This window comes from Ovis canadensis, chromosome 18, assembly GCF_042477335.2.
Source record: "Ovis canadensis isolate MfBH-ARS-UI-01 breed Bighorn chromosome 18, ARS-UI_OviCan_v2, whole genome shotgun sequence".
In the NCBI taxonomy this organism is placed as follows: Eukaryota; Metazoa; Chordata; class Mammalia; order Artiodactyla; family Bovidae; genus Ovis; species Ovis canadensis.
This window is the reverse complement of record NC_091262.1, coordinates 78372973-78384986: the sequence shown is the minus strand read 5'-3', so window position 1 is coordinate 78384986 and position 12014 is coordinate 78372973. Positions and strand designations below refer to the sequence as shown.

Sequence of the window (12014 nt, the reverse complement as noted above, 5' to 3'; positions counted from 1 at the left end):
GCCAGTGTGGTCAGGCGAGGGCCCTCTTCTGGCTCAGGCACATTTCACTGTGCTTGGTCCTCACAGAGTGGACAGAACCAGGGGGCTCTGTGAGGTCCCTCACAAGGGCACGGACCCCACTTCTGAGGGCTCCACCCTGAGGCCCCACCTCCCTGACACCCTCACATAATGTGAATCTTGGAAAGAAAGTGGAAGTGTTAGTCACTCAGTCGTGTCTGACTCTTTGTGACCCCATGGACTGTAGGTCACCAGGCTCCTCTGTCCATGGGATTCTCCAGGCAAGGCTACTGGAGTGGGTTGCCATTTCCTTCTCCAGGGGATCTTCCCGACCCAGGGATGGAAGATGGTTCTCCCGCACCGCAGGCAGACTCTTTATCCACTGGGCCACCAGGGAAGCCCTGGGGAATCTTGAGGGGAACACGAACATTCACGTCACAGCAGAGACCCAGTGAGTGGGCACCAGGGGTTTCCGGCGCCTGGCAAGGCAGGGATGAAGTATCTTGCCAGGAAGCAGGGAAGCAACAGAGAGGGGTAAACGCGTATATGTGACACACCGCCACGCAGGTCTGAAGGGACCCATGCCGGCGTCGTCTCTATGTTGTGAACACCTACCCTGGCCCTACGAATACTTCCTAATCTACAAGGACGAAAAAGGAAAACCTTCATTTAACAAACGTCTGATGATGACAATGAAATCGCATGGACATACGCCTGAGAGAGGTGTCACCTGAAAAGTCCTGCGTTAGATAAATATATTTTTTCCCCTCTAAAAGTCAGTCTTTCTTTCTCATGTATTATTTCTGATAAGCTTTCCCTATCTCTGATTTCCCACTCTCATGTACAGGGTGGTATTTTTCCTCATCCAAAACAGCACTGCTTCTTAGTTTCCCAAAGAGCTTCACTGGCATGGATCTTGCAGTGGTGTTTATGCTCCTTCACACAAAGAGCTCCGACGCTCAGCATAAAACCCTGCTGTTTAAATTAATAGGTATGCGGACAAACTGATTAAGGGCCTTCCCTTGGATTGCTGATGCTGAGCTAGGATTTGTTAGGCAGCTGACTAACTTTGGAACTGTAGTTCTTTCTTAAAAGATGTATTCTTGCTAACATGAAAAAAAAATGAGCACTTCATCATTTTCTAAGCCTCACTCTCAAACCATTCATCTCTCTTATGACACTACCGTCCATGGACCCCACAGTAAATACTGAATAAAATAAAGAAAAGAGAGGGCAGAAAGAACACAGGCATTAAACGAACCAAATCTCAAGAGCCACTGTATGCCACGAGCAGAAGAACACAGGTGTTGACGGATCTCATAGTTCTCACTGGCGAGGCGAACGGTCTAAGAAAAACATCAGTCCGATCCTCTCACTTTGACCAAAGAGAAAAACACAGCACCCCATCTAGGGTCGGGCTTCCCCGGTGGCTCAGATGGTAAAGAATCTGCCTGCCAAGGCAAGAGGCCCAGGTTTGATCCCTGGGTCGGGAAGATCCCCTGGGAAAGGGAATGACTCCCCACTCCAGTATTCTTGCCTGGAGAATCCCATGGAAAGAGTCGGAAACGACTGAGAAACCAACACTTTCCCTTTTCTGTCTAGGGTCACCTGACTACTGTTGGAGCTGGAATCAAAACTGAAGTCTCCTGATTTCCACTTAAGTGCTTTTCCTTTACATCAGTGGCTCTCAAAAGTGGGGGTCCTTGGCCAGCAGCTCAGCATCACCTGGGAGCTTGTCAAAGAGGAAAACCCTCAGCCCTCTCCCCAGACTAAATGAGTCGGAGACTTTGGGAGGGCAGAACCCAGCAAGCTGCATTTTTAACAAGCTCTCCAGGGGAGTCTGATGCGTGGTCAGGTTGCAGAACCTGACTGCTCTAACACCAGTGATTCTCATCTGGAGGGTGGGGAGGGGGCATTCTGTCCTCCTCCTCTAAAGAACAAGTTAGGACCCAAAGGGCAGGAAGATGTTGATTCCTTTATTAATTAAAATAGCAAAAAAACCTAGAAATAAACTAAGCATCCTCAACAAGGGACTGGTGAAACAAAGCACAGTATACACAGAGACAGACCGACATTAACTGCCGAGACATTGCTACTATTGAGTAAAAACACTACAGAGGACTGCTACAAATTGTGAATTACGGTTGTATGATAAACACCTCCTCAGTCAAACAATAAAGCAAGCTACAGGAAGGCATGCAGTGTACTCTCCCTTATGCACCACCATATACAGGCACACCCCGGAGACACTGGGTGTTCAGCCCCAGATCACCGCAGTAAAGGGAATATCCGAATAAAGCGAATCGCCCAAATCCTTTGGTTTCTCAGTGTACATAAAAGTCACATTTACATTACAGCCTACGAAGTGTACAACAGCACTGTCTTAAGAAAATGTATATACTTTAGCTTAGAAATACTTTATGACTTAAAAAAACGCTAGCCATTATCTGAGACTTCAGTGAGTCGTAGGAGAACAAAGATCGCTGATCAAATTACAAATACGGTAATGATAAAAAAAAAAAAGTGAGATATTGCGAGAATTACCGAAATGAGGCACAGAGACATGAAGGGAGCAAAGGCTGCTGGGAAAATGGCGCCAACAGACCTGCTTGGCCCAGGGTGGCCACAAACCTTCCATTTGTTTAAAAAAAAAAAAAAAAAAAAAGGCAGTATCTGCAAATTGCAGTAAAACAAGGTCAGCTTGTCCATCACATACAACTCAGCACAGGACTCACAGCTTGGCCTTCAGATGCAGAGCTCCCCTCCAGGGGCAGGTCACCACACTACCATCAACGCCAGCTTCCTTCTGAGTGGGGTGACACTGTCATCTCACAGGGCTTAGGTGAGAATCCACGCGGTGTGCGTGACGCTGCTAGGAAACAGCTCTTAGGCAGAGCTGCCGCGTTATTACTGCACTTCTTTCTGCATATATGGGCCTAGAGAAATGTTTAGAAGTGTGTTGGCCAAAATGCTAACAACTGTTTATCTCCAGGGGATTGACATGCTCTGGTCATCTGCACTTCATTTTTCAATTTCATTGAATTTTTACAATGAATAGGTATGGTTTTTATAAAAACAACAATACTATTTTATATGTATCCTCCTCAGTTCAGTTGCTTCATCGTGTCAGCCTCTTTGAGACCCCATGGATTGCAGCACACCAGGCCTCCCTGTCCATCACCAACTCCCAGAGAGTGCTCAAACTCACGTCCATCGAGTCGGTGATACCATCCAGCCATCTCATCCTCTGTCGTCCCCCTCTCCTCCTGCCTTCAATCTTTGCCAGCATCAGGGTCTTTTCGAGTAAGTCAGTTCTTTGGATCAGGTGGCCAAAGTATTGGAGCTTCGGCGTTAGTCCTTCCAATGAATATTTAGGACTGATTTCCTTTAGGTTGGATCTCCTTGCAGTCCAAGGGACTCTCAAGAGTCCTCTCCAACACCACTGTTCAAAAGCATCAATTCTTTGGCGCTCAGCTTTATGATCCAACTGTCACATCTATATATGACTACTGGAAAAACCATAGCCTCATACAGACAATGCTCTCAATTCTAACAGATTTCATGAGACAGGCAATCTCAAATGAGAGCAAGCTGTGGAGCCTGAGACTCTAGGCCTGAAACACTACCAGGTACACAATAAACACCTGTTGAATGAATGAAAGAACAGATGAGTTGACAGGCAAGAGAGGGCAGCAGTGCTGAGTTTTGGAGCCAAACAGCAGCTGAATTTAAATACCAGTTCTGGGGACTTCCCTGGTAGTCCAGTGGCTAAGACTCCGCACTGCCAACACAGGGGGCCTGGGTTCGATCCCAAGTCAGGGAACTAGATTCCCACATGATGCAACTAAGCATTCACAAGCTGCAAAGACTCAGCACAGCTAATAAAGGGCTTCCTTTGTGGCTCAGCAGGTAAAGAATCCACCTGCAATGCAGGAGACCTGGGTAGGGAAGATCCTCTGGAGAAAGGAAAGGCTACCCACTCCAGTATTCTGGTCTGGAGAATGCCATGGACTGCACAGACCATGGGGTCACAAAGAGTTGGACACGACTGAGCAACTTTCACAGCTAAATAAATTGTAAATACTTTAAAAAATCCAGATTTTCAAATACCAGTTCTGTTACTTCCTAGTTGTTAAGCTTGAACAACTTATTTTAGCCCCTTTGATCCTCAGTTTCTTCATCTATATAAGGGGATTATACCAACTCAAGACTACATGTGGATTAAATAGTGAAGGACAGGGAAGCCTGGCATGCAGCAGTTCACGGAGTCGCAAAGAGTCGGACACGGCTTAGCAATGGAACAAGTGAGACAGTGAACGGGAAAGCAGTTCGCATTTAGCAGAAGTTCAATAAAAGTGAGCTCTTCTCTCGCCTAGCACCAGGTCTGCTGATGGCCAACTGTGTGGCACTGGACAGGCTTCTCTGAGTCTGTTTCTACAGCTATAAAATGAGCATGATGCTCACTTACCCTGTGGGATGCTGTGATACACTTACCCTGTGGGATGCTGTGATACACTTACCCTGTGGGATGCTGTGATACACTTACCCTGTGGGATGCTGTGATACACTTACCCTGTGGGATGCTGTGATACACTTACCCTGTGGGATGCTGTGATACACTTACCCTGTGGGATGCTGTGATACACTTACCCTGTGGGATGCTGTGATACACTTACCCTGTGGGATGCTGTGATACACTTACCCTGTGGGATGCTGTGATACACTTACCCTGTGGGATGCTGTGATACACTTACCCTGTGGGATGCTGTGATACACTTACCCTGTGGGATGCTGTGATACACTTACCCTGTGGGATGCTGTGATACACTTACCCTGTGGGATGCTGTGATACACTTACCCTGTGGGATGCTGTGATACACTTACCCTGTGGGATGCTGTGATACACTCACCCTGTGGGATGCTGTGATACACTCACCCTGTGGGATGCTGTGATACACTCACCCTGTGGGATGCTGTGATACACTCACCCTGTGGGATGCTGTGATACACTCACCCTGTGGGATGCTGTGATACACTCACCCTGTGGGATGCTGTGATACACTCACCCTGTGGGATGCTGTGATACACTCACCCTGTGGGATGCTGTGATACACTCACCCTGTGGGATGCTGTGATACACTCACCCTGTGGGATGCTGTGATACACTCACCCTGTGGGATGCTGTGATACACTCACCCTGTGGGATGCTGTGATACACTCACCCTGTGGGATGCTGTGATACACTCACCCTGTGGGATGCTGTGATACACTCACCCTGTGGGATGCTGTGATACACTCACCCTGTGGGATGCTGTGATACACTCACCCTGTGGGATGCTGTGATACACTCACCCTGTGGGATGCTGTGATACACTCACCCTGTGGGATGCTGTGATACACTCACCCTGTGGGATGCTGTGATACACTCACCCTGTGGGATGCTGTGATACACTCACCCTGTGGGATGCTGTGATACACTCACCCTGTGGGATGCTGTGATACACTCACCCTGTGGGATGCTGTGATACACTCACCCTGTGGGATGCTGTGATACACTCACCCTGTGGGATGCTGTGATACACTCACCCTGTGGGATGCTGTGATACACTCACCCTGTGGGATGCTGTGATACACTCACCCTGTGGGATGCTGTGATACACTCACCCTGTGGGATGCTGTGATACACTCACCCTGTGGGATGCTGTGATACACTCACCCTGTGGGATGCTGTGATACACTCACCCTGTGGGATGCTGTGATACACTCACCCTGTGGGATGCTGTGATACACTCACCCTGTGGGATGCTGTGATACACTCACCCTGTGGGATGCTGTGATACACTCACCCTGTGGGATGCTGTGATACACTCACCCTGTGGGATGCTGTGATACACTCACCCTGTGGGATGCTGTGATACACTCACCCTGTGGGATGCTGTGATACACTCACCCTGTGGGATGCTGTGATACACTCACCCTGTGGGATGCTGTGATACACTCACCCTGTGGGATGCTGTGATACACTCACCCTGTGGGATGCTGTGATACACTCACCCTGTGGGATGCTGTGATACACTCACCCTGTGGGATGCTGTGATACACTTACCCTGTGGGATGCTGTGATACACTCACCCTGTGGGATGCTGTGATACACTCACCCTGTGGGATGCTGTGATACACTCACCCTGTGGGATGCTGTGATACACTCACCCTGTGGGATGCTGTGATACACTCACCCTGTGGGATGCTGTGATACACTCACCCTGTGGGATGCTGTGATACACTCACCCTGTGGGATGCTGTGATACACTTACCCTGTGGGATGCTGTGATACACTCACCCTGTGGGATGCTGTGATACACTCACCCTGTGGGATGCTGTGATACACTCACCCTGTGGGATGCTGTGATACACTCACCCTGTGGGATGCTGTGATACACTCACCCTGTGGGATGCTGTGATACACTCACCCTGTGGGATGCTGTGATACACTCACCCTGTGGGATGCTGTGATACACTCACCCTGTGGGATGCTGTGATACACTCACCCTGTGGGATGCTGTGATACACTCACCCTGTGGGATGCTGTGATACACTCACCCTGTGGGATGCTGTGATACACTCACCCTGTGGGATGCTGTGATACACTTACCCTGTGGGATGCTGTGATACACTTACCCTGTGGGATGCTGTGATACACTTACCCTGTGGGATGCTGGGATAATTCTGTACCGTGTGAGGCACTATAACCAGAAAGGCTTACTACTATGATTATTATGGGAGTTTTGGGGTCGATTTATTTTATAGCCTCTTGGCTCCAATGAACCTTTTTTAAAACCTGAGAACCATGTGGATTTTATTAATTAGTACTAATTTGCTGACCTTCATGAGCTTTCCTAGAATACCCTAATCCCTATCTACCTGAAAATAAAATCTGCCTTGATCTGCCTGCAGTCACTGTCTCTCGAGAAACCCTGGTCTAGGTCAGCCTGTACAGCCCGGAACCGAGAAGCCGTCCTCAGTGCTGGGTGCTTGTGGTTCTGGGCTCCTGATGCTGACCATGGGAACCCTTGCTTCTTCCCACTGTTTAAGAGGAAGGACTAAGCTGGCACCTCCAGCGAACCCTTACCTCACGGACGCGCTCAGTCTCCGGCTGGGAAGCACCTCAGTGACTGCCGACGTCCACAGGACCTTCAGAGGCGGCCAAAGGAGCCCCTGCCACGGTAAGCAAGGTGGGGCTGTCATCCTGACTGTACAGAGGGGGAAGCCACAGACCCGGGGGTTAGGAGGTTTGTCGTGACCAGAGTCGAGCCTCATCCTGCCAGCCCTGCTTGCTAACAGAAAGGGACCTCACACGGTACTTCCGTTTGGGAAAGGTGCAGACGGAGGGAGAAGAAAGCACGCCTCAGTCCTGCTTCATCAGGGGCCGGGCCAGAGGCTGACCCCAGAAGCAGAGCCTGCAGCTTCCTTCACCTTTCCCATGGATCACCTCACGCTGACTTACGCTGCCCTGACCGTGGACGTCTGGCACCCTGAAGAGTTCTGTTCTGAGTCAGGAAGCTCCACAGAACCACAGAAACCACACCGTATTGGGCCTGGACATCATTTGGTTCGATCCTCTCCTTCATCCCTGCTCCCTATACCCTCCCTGTCCTAAGCCTTTCTTTCCTCTCCCAGAATCCAGGTCAGTGGACACTGAGAATACACCATATGCCCAACTGTGGCAGCAAACCCCCCAACCTCCAGACCATGACTATTACACGTAAGGGATGAGCCTACGTGCTGATTAATATGTGCAGGACACCATCACCCTGCCCTTTAGGCAAGAACAGCAACCGATACAAGAAACGGAACTGTCTTTTCCTTCCGCTTCTCAACTCCCTCAAAGGTTGAAATTACTCAAAGAGAAGCCAGTCTGTTATACATTAGCCACACAAGATATGCTGGCAGAGCCACACCTGGGTAAACAATTATGTTTACAACCAATTTTTAAAAATGAATGTTTAAAGACCATGGGGGCTATCGAGTCCTAACTGAAGGCGAGGATCACAGGTTAAACAGCGTCTGGAGCTCCAGCACTGTCGGTTCTGAGCTGCACCGTGCTGGGACTCTCAAACCTGGGGCCTGCTGGGGCCCGTGCAGTCTACCAGGTGGGCAGCTCACTGGTCTCTCTGTGCCCCAGGCTCCTCAGCATGAAAAGAGACTGTGGCAGCACCTCAGCGACCTTCTGTGAGAACCGTAAAGATAAAAGAGACAATGTATGTTCAGTGTTGGAACACGGAGGGCATGTGAAAAGTACTCATTAACATGAGCTACCGCTATCCTTTACTATTATTCCTATTTTTAACACTTTACTTACTTATTTGGCTGCAGTGGGTCATAGCTGTGGCCCACAGGATTTTCATCACAGCACGGGGCTCTCTAGCTGTGGCTCACGGAATTAGCTCCCCAGTGGTATGCAGAATCTTAGTTCCCTGACTAGGGATCGAATCTGAGGCCCTGCACCGGAGGGTGGATTCTTAACCACTGGACCACTGGGGAAGTCCCTGCTATCCTTATTATTACTAAGTACATTAATGGTGAAGCAGAGTTCAAGTCTTTCTAAGCTGCACTTTTACATTTAATCGTATTTGCACAAACTATAAAACAGGATTAGATGACTGCCCTGAGAAAGCTGACTTCAAAAGACAGAGTAGTGGAGCAAACTTTTAGTCCTAAGAAAGGTTTCTGAAATTTGCTGATATCCTAGCACATGCTAGACGACATTTTCTCCACAGTTAAAGCATCTATTCAATCGTCGTTCTTATGAAATTTTCACCAGTTAGGCACTCTAACAGTTATCACTTATTTTCCCAAGCAAATAACCAACCTTGGTGGACAGGAGAAAGGGTAAAAAGCGGGGCCGCCCCCCCCTCCGATTCTTTACACACCCTCACGCCTCTACTACCTGCCACCAGTAGCTGAGATGGGAGCCGCCATGGCAAGGGCACCATTTCCAAAACACTTGGTGAGTGAAGCCGAAAGGAGCAGAGGCAGAAAAGAAAAAAGCAGATGGTCTCCCTCGGCGCCACAACCGTGAGAAGCAGACGCCTGCTGCTCAAGCCACCAAAAAAAAAAAAAAGAATAAAATAAAAACGAGGAATTTATTTTATGTTGTAGCAAATGATGAAAGAGTACACAAATGACTTGCAACAAAGGCGCTATGGCAACTCAACGGGGAGAGGACAGTCTCTCCAACAGACGATGCAGAAACTGTGGAGAATCTCTACAAACAATGAGAGACCCTTACTTCATGCAACACTTACGCAGGACCGCATCGATACTGAAGTGGGTCACAGATCTAGTCTGAGTTAAAACTATAAACCTCTAGAGGAAAACACAGGAGGAAATCTCCCTGGTCTTGAGTTGGGCAGAGAAGGATCCACAGAAGAAAGTGTTGGTGGGCTGGACTTCATCTAAATAAAAGATGTACGTGCTTCAAGACGCCACCAAGAAGATCAAAGGGCAAGCTACAGATGGGGGTAAATCACAAAACTGATAAATGGCTTATGTTCGGAATGAGTAATCAGAAGGGAGATTTCTGGCTTATATCCAGAAATCTCAAAACTCAACAATGAGAGAACACCCATAATATAAATGGAGAAGAACCTAAATACCCAACAGTGAGGGCTGGTTAGATAATCTAGATACCTCCAGTCAACAACATACTAGCAAACTGCTACAAGGTAAACTCTTCTGAAAGAAATTATGTGCACCACCAGGAGGCGGGGTGGGTAAACGGACAGAGAAGTGACAAAGCTCATGCAGTGGGATGGTGGTGGGGATATATACATTTACTGGATAATTCGATTTTTTGAAGTCTGAAAATTTTCATAATAAAATGTAGAAAAAAGCTAAGCAGTAGACTGTTTCACAAGTATGCCATTAAACAGGATGCACTGGCAAATAAAAGACCACAGAGCTGTATGCAGAGAACAAATCCACAAGATATACATCTTTCTTTAACGTGTGGTCACAAGAAAAGGACCCAGAGCAGAAAGTCGACAGTGGCCCTCCTGGGTGATGTGATGAGGCTGCTTTTCCTCTTATTTTTGCTGACCCATTGCCTTTAAATTTTCTACTATGATCAACTATTTTTGTGACTTAAAAAGAGAGGTGCCTTAATAGTAATGAAGCAAGAAATACTTTCAGACAAGAATTTACTTGTCACAAACTTGGTGACAGAAAATGCTCCCCTCCAAAAAAAGCCTGAAGAGTCTTGAGCTTATTCAACGTACTTTTGGTGAATAATTCTTTCAGCCTGCTACTGTCTACCCACTGGACTTTGTGCCAGATTCTGAAACTCGCAGCAATCAGGGCTGCACAACCGAAAACATACCTATCAGAATTCTGCACCGGTCTCACCACAGCCACATCGTATCTGGAGTCAACAATGTGTGAGAACCTCGGACAAACTAGAGCCTGTTCTACACAGCTCCAGAGAGCAGGGTGTTCCACCCAGGGCAAAGTCGAGGAAATGACCGCCACAGTCTAATAATTTGGGTGCTGTGATGGACGATGCAGGACCTGGATCAATTAGTAGACATTTTTCAGAGAAGCAAATACATACTGAATATAAGAAGAAGGGAGAGACACCTAGGGCTGGGTTAGTAACCTAATAACCCAGGGAGCATCTAACCACCAAAATTGTAAGAGCAGACGCTGGGTGAGCTCCTGTCACAGATAATGGCTATGATCACACTCATTCACTCAGGAAATGTTTACTGAGTGAAGATTCATTCATTTAGTGAGTGCTTACGATGCAGTAATGGAAACTCCATAATCTGCGCTGTCCCACACGGCGCCACATGTGCCGGCTGACCACTTGAAACCAGCATCACCATCAGGAAGGCTATCATATACAAAGAACACGTGAGGGTAGGTTCCTTACAAACATGCAGAACAGAGGAAACCAACACGAAGAGGCAGAGAGAGCCTGCTTCACCCAAGGCTTCATAAACTGTGCTAAGAAGTTATAACTTTATCCAGAAAGACAGAAATATTCTGAAGAAACTTAGGAAGAGAATATTAACTCAGAGTTGAGTATTGACAATTTAACAAAATACCGAGGAGACAATGAAAGAGGTAAAGAAGGAAAGTGGAATGTGACTATGGCACTTAAATAATGATGAAGACCTATTCATGTCAGTATCACAGCTCCAGAAAAAGGGGGACAGACAAAATAGAGTTTAGGGAAGAAGAAATGATAATGACGCCTCCGCCTGGATCTGGGGGGAGGGAATGAATGACTTCATCAAGCCTCCAGGTTTCAGTTCGGGCCACAGCTCACTGAGAATGAGGATTCGGGAAGAAAAGTCTGGGAAAGAGAGCAGTGTGTTCAGTTGTTGGTTTTTTTTTTTTTTAGCAGATTTATTTAGAAAGAGATTTTATTCCATAGAAGTAACCCATTTAAAATACACAATTCAAAAAATAAATAAATAAAATACACAATTCAATAACTGTTTAGTATACTTACAAGGGCAGTGTGACCATCCCTGCAATCTAAGTTTACATTGTTTTTATCACCCCCAAACAAAAACCTCACACCCACCAGCAGCCACTCCCCATTCTCACCCCTTAACCTCAGCACCTACTAATCTACTTCCTGTCCCTACAAACTTGCCTCTTCTGGACATTTCATATAAATGGAATCACACAGTATGTGGTCTTTTGTAACTGGCTTCTTTCTCACAGCATAATATTCTCAAGGCTCACCCATGTCTTATCAGGATGGGCACCTCGTTCCTTGTTTATTGCTGAATGATACCCCACTGTACCGCATTTTATTGATCCATTCATAAGGATGTAGACATTTGGGTCGTTTTCACCGTTTGACTACTACAAATAAAGCTCCTATAAACATTTATGTAAAGTTTTGTACGGAGGTACATTTCATTTCTCTTGGGTATATGCCTCAACGTGGAAACACTCAGACATAAGGAAACTCTACGTTTAACATTTTGAAGAACTACCAGACT

General features: G+C 47.2%; 1 protein-coding gene across 4 annotated transcripts in view; it reads right to left on the bottom strand.

The window, feature by feature from the left end:
• Positions 1-12014, bottom strand: part of EVL (Enah/Vasp-like) — a 147882-nt gene that overhangs the window by 113958 nt on the left and 21910 nt on the right. For 2 of the 4 annotated variants that reach the window (XM_069559746.1, XM_069559745.1), the window contains exon 2: positions 7127-7247. The exons of the other annotated variants lie outside the window; for them this stretch is intronic. In XM_069559746.1, coding sequence (XP_069415847.1) covers positions 7127-7242 — 116 coding nt within the window. In that variant the 5' untranslated portion in view covers positions 7243-7247. The remainder of the gene's footprint in view (positions 1-7126; positions 7248-12014) is intronic. 4 annotated transcript variants of the gene reach the window in all.